The sequence below is a fragment of the Diaphorina citri genome, unplaced genomic scaffold, assembly GCF_000475195.1.
Source record: "Diaphorina citri unplaced genomic scaffold, Diaci psyllid genome assembly version 1.1 scaffold125, whole genome shotgun sequence".
Classification (NCBI taxonomy): Eukaryota; Metazoa; Arthropoda; class Insecta; order Hemiptera; family Psyllidae; genus Diaphorina; species Diaphorina citri.
Window position 1 is genome coordinate 166,836 of NW_007377562.1, and position 12,134 is coordinate 178,969.

At 41.2% G+C, this 12,134-nt stretch overlaps 1 protein-coding gene across 1 annotated transcript in view; it reads left to right on the forward strand.

The window, feature by feature from the left end:
* LOC103524911 (myosin-11-like) overlaps positions 1-12,134 on the forward strand; it is an 82,558-nt gene that overhangs the window by 54,718 nt on the left and 15,706 nt on the right. The window contains 18 exon segments of the mRNA XM_026820183.1: positions 72-223; positions 582-695; positions 1,107-1,211; positions 1,607-1,830; positions 2,157-2,209; positions 2,403-2,484; positions 2,624-2,646; positions 3,106-3,412; positions 4,013-4,077; positions 4,526-4,758; positions 4,818-4,931; positions 8,458-8,567; positions 8,697-8,942; positions 8,984-9,270; positions 9,581-9,616; positions 9,889-9,948; positions 10,374-10,656; positions 11,079-11,282. Of these exon segments, the coding sequence (XP_026675984.1) occupies positions 72-223; positions 582-695; positions 1,107-1,211; positions 1,607-1,830; positions 2,157-2,209; positions 2,403-2,484; positions 2,624-2,646; positions 3,106-3,412; positions 4,013-4,077; positions 4,526-4,758; positions 4,818-4,931; positions 8,458-8,567; positions 8,697-8,942; positions 8,984-9,270; positions 9,581-9,616; positions 9,889-9,948; positions 10,374-10,656; positions 11,079-11,282 (2,698 nt within the window).

Sequence of the window (12,134 nt, forward strand, 5' to 3'; positions counted from 1 at the left end):
TCAAGGGGATGAGGGACAAAATGGTCTGGTAGATCGTTCAATAATGTTTTTATGGTTATTTTGATTTCCAGACTCTACACAACGGTGATCAAGGGGATGAGGGACAAAATGGTCTGGTAGACCTGGAGGCAGAACAAGTCAGACTAGAGGAGATCCTCAACCTTTGCAACGACTATGAGAAACAAATACAATGGGAGAGAAACCATAAGCCTCAACCCAATAGGTAAGTAAACCAACGCTTACTTTCTTCCTTTGCGCCTGGATGAATGCCTCTGTAACTTTGTGAAGGTCCCATATTGATATAATTCGAAGAAGTTTACTTTCCGTGTCTTTGAGATAGCATTTTACCTGTCTCACATTGTTGGAAGGTTTTGAAACTCTTTGGAAGCCCAGAAGTAATATAGGGGTTCATTCCATGCCTTAACATGATTTGTTAGAGCTACAGTACAGTTAAGTTTGAAATCACTGCTAGAAGATTCTAGAAAGTTGACTTTCAGGAAGATACGAAGGAAACCGAATTTTGCTTTTCCACATTTCATGGTCCTTCCCTTAGATTTTAATTCGCCTCTTTTGATCTTCAGGATTATTACCAACGGATCTCTACCTCGAGATAAAAGACTGCATTCCCCCACCATAGTATCTTCCCCAGTCAACGCTCAGACGTTTACCTTTGACAGTAACCCACCCACCCCTAGGTAAGGACAAACCTTTAGGTCTTTAGTGACGGTGTTTTAACCTCCATTCGATGTCAAGCTGGGTTTAAGAGCCCCTCGAGGAGAACCCTGCAACTTAAAAGCCCGAGTGGGGAGCGGCCGGAAAAAGCCAGTAAGACGCAATTGCCCAAATGGTCACCCATCCGGATACTGAACACGCACTACGGTGCTTAACTTCAGTGATCTATTCGGGACTGGTGCATTGAACTTGCTTTTGCTGCCAGCTATACGCTGCGCACTGGCTTAAAAAGAGAAATACAATACCCAAATTCCCTTATAATAGATAGACACATCATACAAATCACTGTATATTAAACTTACTTATGTTTGAGGTAGGCCTTTGTTGTTTAAATAAATAATTGTCTAAAAAAACTCTTGTTTCATACTTTACAGTGACATGAGTGTGCCTACCAGTCCAGTCCCAGTCTCAGGACCTGCAGCCCTGTCCCATCCTGGCAGTCCTAGAACCAGAATCAAAACCACCGTAGGAAATAACGAGTAAGTAATATGGAATCCTCATGAACATTGGGTTAATTGAAGCTAGTATGCGCAGATTCCTAGCCATTCAGTTCTAGTTTTTGTCTCACAAGGGGAAGGGAACTGTAACTGCGGAGGTCTTATCGTCCCGAAATAGAAGAAAGACCAAGGACAGGATATAGGAAAGGCAGACGTTCCAAGAACTAATCCCATCTGTTCAGGATAAAGTTTTCCCCGAGCGGGAAATGAAGCTGCGACCTAGCGCTTACAAGGCGGACGCGCTTCTGTACAGGCTAATGAGGCTGGCTCTGAAATATTCCATGGGAAAAAAAACTCTACCTTTATTCACAACCTACTTTTGAGTTTTACATTCTAACCTTTCGTTCAAATTTTTTAATCCATTATTTCTCCCACAGATACAACCCATCATCCTGTATCAAACAGACCGAGAACAGTTTGGATATTCTGGAGAAAAAACTGGCACTTCTCAACGATATCGAACTCATCTGTAGTCTAAACAAATCTGGCAGTGGACCTGGATCGAACCAGTACACTCAGGATAAGAGTACAAGCACGGCTACCAATGGGTCTAATAAGTACAAGTTTCTTGGTCTGGATGAACCTGCTAGGAACCATACGGGTAAGCCACTTGGTTTAAATTTTTGAGCAAGTTAATTGGCTAAAACAGCCAATCAGAATCAGCTTACTTAGTTCAACATTTAGGCAAACAAATTGGCCAAAAAGTTTGAAATGAACCAATCAGATTTGCTTAATCCAAAAGTGAAATTCAAACTGGCATTGGCCACCCATGGTTAGAGAAAATTAAACTTGATATATGGTGTCCTCTGAAAACTGCTTTTCCGTACTTATTTGTCCTCACAAAGCCTATCAGAAGAATCATATTAATTAGAATTAGGTAGGTACATGTTTATTTGTTTTTTACTTGAACTAATGTCTTTATTTTAGGTAATGAAAACGATCTTATGTCTCGAAGTTATCACGGGTTTACATCTTCTGGCGACACTGTTGATACAACTGCTACACATTATACCAATGGATATAGGAGCAAGAACAACAACTGTATACAGGAAGGTAAGACATCAATGCCCTCCGAATGCCTACGTTCTACGTAGTTTTCTTTTGTCTTTAAGTTTTATTGTAAACGCTAGATCGCGGATTCGATTTCCGTCCGGGGCCAACTTTATCCTAAGAAATGGTGTCGACACTGTTGATACAACTGCTACACATTATACCAATGGATATAGGAGCAAGAACAACAACTGTATACAAGAAGGTAAGACATCAATGCCCTCCGAATGCCTACGCTCTACGTAGCTTTCTTTTGTCTTTAAGTTTTATTGTAAACGCTAGATCGCGGATTCGATTTCCGTCCGGGGCCAACTTTATCCTAAGAAGATATCGTTCTTTTTCAGAACGGCTTGTCAGCTCCCATGGGGTAGTGGTCACTGCGCTCGCCTTGCACGCGGGAGACCCGGGTTCGATTCCCGGCGGAGTCAAGAAATTTGTATCATGCAAATGATTGATATTTTGTTGGTAAGTTAATATACTTAGTTTAGAGTGTTGCTTGTTAAGACTGCGGAATAAAGGTAGTTTTCAGTTTTATTCTGGTTGTATATCCGTATACCACAAACTATGGGAACCATAGCTCCTATACCACTGTGTCAATGCCAACATTAAGGTAAAACCCATTCCTTCTCAAAAGCAACGTTTCTGGGTCCCCTCAAAAGAATCACAGACTGAAGGAAATTTTCCTGTTACTATCCAGATATTATTATTTTCCTCTAGAATTATAATCCACATTTTCCTTGGACATAACACTCCATCTTTTATGTATATCACACGAATAACCTAGGCCGGGTTTTTATTTTAATCCTGTCCATGTTTCTTATTACAGCTGGAAATGGAGAAGGCATTTCTGGACGCCGAATGGAAATCCGAAAACGATCTTCTCGTGAAAGAAGAAAAGCGAGTGTCCTCCCTCAAGGAGAAAATAGAAGAGTGTGAACTACAAATGGACAAATGTAAACAACAGCAAAAGGATCGCCAGCTGCATTGTAAACAATCTCTGGAACAGCAGCAGTCTGTGTTGAAAACGTTGCAGCAACAATTGGACACTTGTTCCGAACAACTCAGGGATGATTTGAATGAGAGTATTTCACAACAGCAGGAGCTGTTAGAGTCTGAGAAGAAGGTAATAAGGGGTATTTAGTTGTTAGATTGAGCGAATTGGGGGTATTTAAGTAGATATTTATGTATTAGATTGAGCGAATTGGTACATTTGTTTATTTGTCAATCCTCAATATGACATTTCCTTTTGAATTGACTAATCATTTTTTGGGACACCTTTGCCAAGATTTTTAAAGATTGAACTTTTTTTCAGTGGATTTTTGAAGGTCCATCCGCTTCGAAGGTTATGACTATTGTCGTATTTTATTTAACACTTAAGTAACCGTAAACCGAAATTTAGTAGGGATAATCAGCTGATTAAAAAAATCAGCTGTTCGCATTAACCGAGAAAAAAATGGCCACTCTCTCGTAAACCGAGCTTGGTTTAGTATGGCAAGAGGGAAACTTAAACCTAAAAAATGGTTAACGCCCCTCACGTCAGAAACACACTTCCATGTAAGGGGAGGTAGTGACCTTGACTAAACCGAACTTCGGTTAACGGTTAAGTGTTAAATAAAATGCCCCATTTGAAGTCAGACCAGGACAGCTGTTTTTTTTCCAGTCCTCCATCTTCTTCATCCTCCCCTCAGTCTAATTACTTCATGTTTTACTCTCCCCCCCCCTTTCTTCCCCAGTCCTTCGAAGACCTGGAATGAATGTGCAGGATATTCAGCAGCAAGAGCAGGAGCTGAGTAGAGAGGTAAGTTACATTACATTGAAATGGGGGTCTTTTCTGACGAAATTCCTGTGTGCGGATTCCGGTATGTAGAACCATTGCACCCAAAAAAGTAAGCTAATGATTACCTTTATGATGTCTAGGCTACACTTTGAGGTTCAAGTTGATGTAACAATCTGATAGGCTAATATGAAAATCCCAAGCTGAAACTCAGATTTCTAAATCCAATTAGATTAAAACGTAAAACCCCGGAAATGCAATCTTATGGCCTGGGTCTTATATTTTTTTTCTGGGTCCCCTCAAAAGAATCACAGATTGAAGGAAATTTTCCTGTTACTAACCAGATATTATTATTTTCTCTAGAATTATAATCCACATTTTCCTTAGACATAACACTCCATCTATTATGTGTATCACACCAATAACCTAGGCCGGGTTTATATTTTAATCCTGCCCACGTTTCTTATTACAGCTGGAAATGGAGAAGGCATTTCTGGACGCCGAATGGAAATCCGAAAACGATCTTCTCGTGAAAGAAGAAAAGCGAGTGTCCTCACTCAAGGAGAAAATAGAAGAGTGTGAACTACAGATGGACAAATGTAAACAACAGCAGAAGGATCGCCAGCTGCATTGTAAACAATCTCTGGAACAGCAGCAGTCTGTGTTGAAAACGTTGCAGCAACAATTGGACACTTGTTCCGTTTTGCTTTTCCACATTTCATGGTCCTTCCCTTAGATTTTAATTCGCCTCTTTTGATCTTCAGGATTATTACCAACGGATCTCTACCTCGAGATAAAAGACTGCATTCCCCCACCATAGTATCTTCCCCAGTCAACGCTCAGACGTTTACCTTTGACAGTAACCCACCCACCCCTAGGTAAGGACAAAGCCTTAGGTCTTTACTAACCCAAAACCCACCCACCAATAGGTGACTACAAGTACAAAGCTTAAAGTCTTCAGTGACGGAGTTTTACCCTCCATTCGGTGTCAAGCTGGGTTTAAGAGCCCCTCGAGGAGAACCCTGCAACTTAAAAGCCTGAGTGGGGGGCGGCCGGGAAAAGCCAGTAAGACGCAATTGCCCAAATGGTCACCCATCCGGATACTAAACACGCACTACGGTGCTTAACTTCAGTGATCTATTCGGTTAAAGTACTGTAGATAGTTATAGGTGGTGCTAAGGTCCCACTGTATTATGCATATTGTCTGACCATACCATAGGTGGTGCATGGGTTGATGGTTATTGATAAGCAATCAAATGTTACCTTACCTGTAGACTATATTACCGTCAGGTGTATTTACAAATGGGAAGGGGGCGTGTTCACACCTTGTCACTGCACAGTGGTCCCTCTCCTTTCACTACACTGGAAACACTACGCTATAGGTGTTATTCGTAAGTATTGTAAGTACCTACATAATTTATACATATGTTATAAAATACTGGAGTTTTTTTTAATTTTGATGGAAGGAGCTGTAACAACGGAGGTCTTATAGTTTCAGAATCGAAGAGAAAAGGAGAACAGGAGAGGAGAAATACAGCCGTTCCGAGAACGAACCTTTTCTGGTTAGGATAAAGTTCGTCCTGGGTTTGAATCGCATCCGGGACCTATAGCGTTTACAAGGCAGGCGCGCTAGTGTCCAAGCTTCTAAGCTACACTTTACGAATAGGATTCACTTACTTAAAAAAAAAAGAAAAAAAAATGAGTGTTCCACCTTATTTCGTAGCAATGAAACAACTGCTACATTAGACGCATGTGGCCTGTGTCGTAGCATGCCCATCCCGTGGTATGCCTCTAAAGAGACACAATACTTCCCATTTAGGTGCTGGGTCAACACGAGAACACCAGAAAGTATCCCGTTGAAATATTTGCAATCGAAAAACGAGTACAAATTGAACTATCCGAAAAACGAGTATAACTTTTGAGTCGAGTTTCGTCTCTCCGAAATTGACTTGGAAGTGAGAGGGCTATTCGTACAATTCCTAGCATAATAATAGAGTGGAAGGATAATGCCCTGTTTTGCCTAATGATAATCAAACAATACCCACAAGACAGACCTATGTAGGTACACAATAGTAATACCTAGCTGTAAATACATAGTACATATAGCTACTATTTTCTGAGTATGTTTGACAATGTTAACAATAATAGGTGCCCGCTTTTGAAAGAACGGCATCGATAATAATTTTTGGCAATGTTACATTACCTCTATTGGTAATTTTGACATCTCCACTAATTTTACAAATTGATAGACAGGGTTATCCTTCACCATCACATAATGACATCTCGGATCTTTGGTCTCAACAAAGTCACCCAGGCCAGCCTAGTTAGCTTGGTTGCTAGCGCGTCTACCTTGTAAAAGCTAGGCCTTGGGTTCGAGTCCCGCCCGGGGCGGATTTTATCCTGAACGGATAATGTTCGTTCTCGGAACGGCTGGCTTTCTTCCTTTTCTCTTCCGTTTCGGGACGATAAGACCTTGGCAGTTACAGTTTCCTCTGTTAAACCGTAAAATATTATAATAACGAAATAGGTAGGTACCTATACCACCCACCTTCTGCACCATTGCATGCTCGTATGTACATACGTACAGCGCTACCTCTTCACAATATTCACAATAGTGCACCTAACCCAAGCTTCTTATCTCAGTTATCTGGTGAGCTATTCTATTCATTAGAGTCTTGGCTATGATAATTATTCTAATTGCAGACCTTGGTACGGGAGGGCGGTATAGTAAGAGAAAATTTAATTGAGTTTCCATGGCTTGTATTGGACCGTGTGCATTGGGAGAATGGTTTGTCATTAGACAAAGGGGAGGAGCTAGACTAAACATTATGCTATGGTAAATAACAGGCCAGGGCAGACCACAGGGGGTTTGCAAGGGGGATAATCCGGTCCTGTTGGCCCCTGGTCGGAGCCTCTTAAGGCGTACACTACTTACGAATAATACCTATTCTAGAGTTGTGTTTCCAGTGTAGTGAAAGGAGAGAGACCACTGTGCAGTGACAAGGTGTGAACACGCCCCCTTCCCATTTGTAAATACACCTGACGGTAATATAGTCTACAGCTAAGGTAACATTTGATTGCTTATCAATAACCATCAACCCATGCACCACCTATGGTATGCTCAGACAATATGCATAATACAGTGGGACCTTAGCACCACCTATAACTATCTACAGTACTTTAGTTCAATCATGTTAGTTTATGCCATTGTACTGTCAACAGTGGCGGATACTAATGTGTGTTTAGGGCAGAGATGGATGCTCCAAAATAAAGGAAGATAGTCTTAGTATAAATATTACTACTCGTACATTTAGGGGCTCCTGTCCATGCGAAGACCATAAATGCGAAATTGAACCAAGTGCCAGTTGAATGCTTGGATTATTTGGATTAATATTTAAATAATGAAATTTCTGAACCAACCAAAAGTCGCCAAATTGTAAGCCATTGATTGTCAACGATTGAATTGACTAATATCAGTCATATTCTTCTTTAATTATTTTTACTTTTTTGTACCTACAAGAATAGGTATATTCTTGATAAGAATAGGTATATTCTTGTACGAAATACAAGGTGTAAGTATAATTCTCCACAATATGTTGAACTTTCATCTGCCTACATTCTATTTTGCATTCGGCTGGTGATATCATGCATATTAGGTGTCTACACAGAGGTTAAAACGTATAATTCTTTCTAATATTCATAAACTAAACAAATACGAATTGGACAGTTGGGAAGTTTGGATTCTAAAAGCTTTTTGCAGCTCATTGACTTTCATTTGACTCATTATGACTATTGTACACTCTACTGACGACAGGGTGATATGAGGGAACTGAGCTCATATTCTTCTCATTCTGCTTCTTCTTCTCCTCCTCCTCCTCCTCCTCCTCCTCCTCTTCCTTCTTCTTCTTCTTTCTCTTCTTCTCCTCCTCCTCCTTAAAAATTCAAAATGGACTTTAGACGGTAAGACAATGTGTTGCCCTCAAAAGCTTGAAAGTGTACCAATGATTTTCCATGCTATCTACATCAATCCTGATGGTTGTTGCCTGCATTTCAGAAAAGAAGGTAGAGGAGGAGGAGGAGGAGGAGGAGGAGGAGGAGGAGGAGGAGAAGAAGGAGAAAAGAAAAACATATTTACCTAACTCAAACAGTGAACTAATTTTCAAACATGCTAAAAGGGGAGATTATCAAAAAAATCAACAACAAAGACAAACAACGGACTAGCTTCAGTGACCCTGTATCCCATGTATATTGAGACATCTAAAGTTTAATTTTATTCTAATTTAGTACTAATAAGTAATCCAATTAACATAGAGAGTTTGCTGAAAATCAAACTATTTTACGAGTCATTCTTATTTTGCTGGGGAATCAACCTGCAGTATAATAGTGATCATGATATCTCTTCAGCGAGAAGTTCATTATGCCACTGGAAGATATTGATTCTGCGCTCAAGAAACAGAGGGCTTCACTCAATGGAGACATAGATGAACTGAAGGAAAAACGAGCTAGACTACTGAGTGAATTGAATGAGATCAAGTCAAATGTGCAGCAACCTCCAGATCCGAAGTCCACCCAGCTAACCACTACACCACTGAGGTTGGTCTGTATAACCAGTATAACATGCATTATACCCTCTCGTATTTCAGATACCAACATCAACTCGGGAGGATCCAACGTGTTTTACTACACCAACTCCATAGACCGGCGTTCTAACAAGCTCAACTTGAACAACAAGCAGGAAATCCTCGAGAAAGAAAAGCAAAAGATCGAAGGCCTTGTGAACGAACTGGAGGCCCTGGTGAAAAGTCCGTCCAAAAATGCCAAAGCCAGCAGTCTGAATTCAAGTGGTCTGAGTAACAGAAGTGATAGTCTAACCAATGTCCTCAACACAAGCACGTTGGCAAGCGAGAAGTTCATTAAAAAATTCCCAAAGCCAGCAGTCTGAATTCAAGTAGTCTGAGTAACAGAAGTCTGAATTCAAGTGGTCTGAGTAACAGAAGTGATAGTCTAACCAATGTCCTCAACACAAGCACGTTGGCAAGCGAGAAGTTCATTATGCCACTGGAAGATATTGATTCTGCGCTCAAGAAACAGAGGGCTTCACTCAATGGAGACATAGATGAACTGAAGGAAAAACGAGCTAGACTACTGAGTGAATTGAATGAGATCAAGTCAAATGTGCAGGATATTCAGCAGCAAGAGCAGGAGTTGAGTAGAGAGGTAAGTTACATTACATTGAAATGGGGGTCTTTTCTGACGAAATTCCTGTGTGCGGAGTCCTCCAGTATGTAGAACCATTGCACCCAGGTAAGTTACATTACATTGAAATGGGGGTCTTTTCTGACGAAATTCCTGTGTGCGGAGTCCTCCAGTATGTAGAACCATTGCACCCAAAAAAGTAAGCTTATGATTACCTTTATAATGTCTTGGCCACACTTTGAGGTTCAAGTTGATGTAGCAATCTGATAGGCTAATATGAAAATCCCAAGCTGAAACTCAGATTTCTAAATCCAATTAGATAAATGTGCAGGATATTCAGCAGCAAGAGCAGGAGTTGAGTAGAGAGGTAAGTTACATTATTCTTACCGTTTCTATTATTACTGGATACTAGGTATTTGTGTTTTTCTACTCCGACTCGAGTTTCGCCTATCTTATAGGCATCTTCATGGGAAACTTCAGATAGGCGAGTCGGAGTAGAAAAACACAAATACCTAGTATCCAGTAATAATAGAAACGGTAAGAACAATGTTAATACATAGGATGTCTAATATAAATGAGTATTTATCCGTGTCCGAGACTTCTCATGTGGATTGTGAACATCATATTGTTTTCTCCTAGAATTCTGCCACTGCGATGGCTGGAGCAATGCAGCAGGAGCTGTTAGAGTCTGAGAAGAAGGTAATGATAAGGGGTATTTAGGGATTAGATTCAGGATGGGTTTCACCAACTTTTTTTAGCCCCTAACAGCCCTGTTAGCTTAACAGCCCTAGCCCTGTTAAGCCTATAGTCCTATACAAATCAAATGGAACTTAACAGGCTGTTAGATTAACAGGCCTTCTAGAGTCTGAAAAATATTGCTCAAACCGATCAGGAGCGTAATTATTCTAAATTTTGCGGGATAATACAGACCTGAATATGACACACCTTGCTAAGTTTTTTTAAAGAATTAACGTTATTCTTTTCAGTGGATTTTTTAAGGTCCATCCCCTTCGAAGGGTGTAAACTTGAAGTCAGACGGACAGCCTTTTTGTTTTTTAGTTCTCTCACCTTATTCATCCTCACCTCAACCTAATCCATGTTTTCCCCCTTTTTTTCTTCCCCAGTCATTCGAAGATCTGGAATTCTCCCTCCTCGAGGAAGAAGCTGATTGGCTATCACGTCGTGAAGAACTGCAGCGGGAATTGAACGAAGCGTCGCGCGGTTTATCTCAGAGGCGCGCTAAATTGAGCGAACTGAGCGCGGGGCGCGAGACAATAGCGCGCAACGCGGCCGATGAAACCTCGTCACTGAATGCGCAACTGATGGGACATCTGAGACGGATTGAGGAGACGAGGAATAAACTGCGCGATGTGGACTTGACTTTGAGGGATATCTCCAAGATACGAGGTAAGAGTTTTTTTCCCCCCAAGATGTTTGATACTTGGAGGGAATTGTAACAACGGAGGTCTTGTCGTCTCGAAATGCAAGGGAGAAGAGAGGATAGGGTAGGAGAAAGCTATCCGTTCCGAGAACGAATCTCACCTGTTTAAGAGAAAGCTCGCCCTTGGCGGGAATCGAACCGCGACCTAGCGCTTACAAGGCAGACGCTATTGATCATGACTCCATGCTAACTAGACTGGCACAGGAAACCGAAGCATACAATTATATTACACCTGATGTGTATCAAACTCGCGACCTAACGCTTACAAACTCTTCTATCACCTCAGATGAGGCAAACGCGCTATCCTCCAAGCTTTAGCTAACTTGGCTGGCAGACCATTTCTTCAATTTTAACAATGTAAAGAAAGTAACACTGGGTGTGATTGCAGGTTTCGAATTCACGCCCGCCTCCACAGATACCGAGGAAGATGACAAGGATGTCAAGAAGCAATCCCAGGATGATATAGACCGCATTACCAGGGTCACGAACGATGCTCCCATCATGGAGGTCAACTCGAATTCCCTAGGCAGGAGAACCATTGCCTCCTTGCAGGAGATTGAGAAACATCGCCAGCTACATCTAGCCAAACAAGGTACTTATAGGCATCTTATTCCACGAACGGCTATTTTAAAACTTTCAGTTGTGTCATACTTGACTTGGACTCGAACCACCAAACTTTAGATGCAAAGTCCAACGCGTTGATGTAGTGGTTGACGGTAAAAAGTAGAGTTTCAACTCAGTTTCTTTATGAACATTGGGTTAATTGAAGCTAGTATGCGCAGATTCCTAGCCATTCAGTTCTAGTTTTTGTCTCAGAAGGGGTTAAGGGAACTATAACTGCGGAGGTCTTATCGTCCCGAAATAGAAGAAAGACCAAGGACAGGATATAGGAAAGGCAGACGTTCCAAGAACTAATCCCATCGAAACTTTCAGTTGTGTCATACTTGACTGGGACTCGAACCACCAAACTTTAGATGCAAAGTCCAACGCGTTGATGTAGTGGTTGACGGTAAAAAGTAGAGTTTCAACTCAGTTTCTTGAATAAATTATTTATTGTAAAACTAAGATCGTATCGCTCCGAAAGCAAAGAGAGAAGGAGGACATGGTAGGAGAAAACCATCCGTTCCGAGAACGAACATTATCCGTTCAGGATAAAATCCGCCCCGGGGAAGCTGCGACCTAGCGCTTACAAGGCGGGCGCGCTTCTGTACAGGCTAATGAGACTGGCTCTGAAATATTCCATGGGAAAAAAACTCTACCTTTATTCACAACCTACTTTTGAGATTGACATTCTAACCTTTCGTTCAAATTTTTTAATCCATTATTTCTCCCACAGATACAACCCATCATCCTGTATCAAGCAGACCGAGAACAGTTTGGATATTCTGGAGAAGAAACTGGCACTTCTCAACGATATCGAACTCATCTGTAGTCTAAACAAATC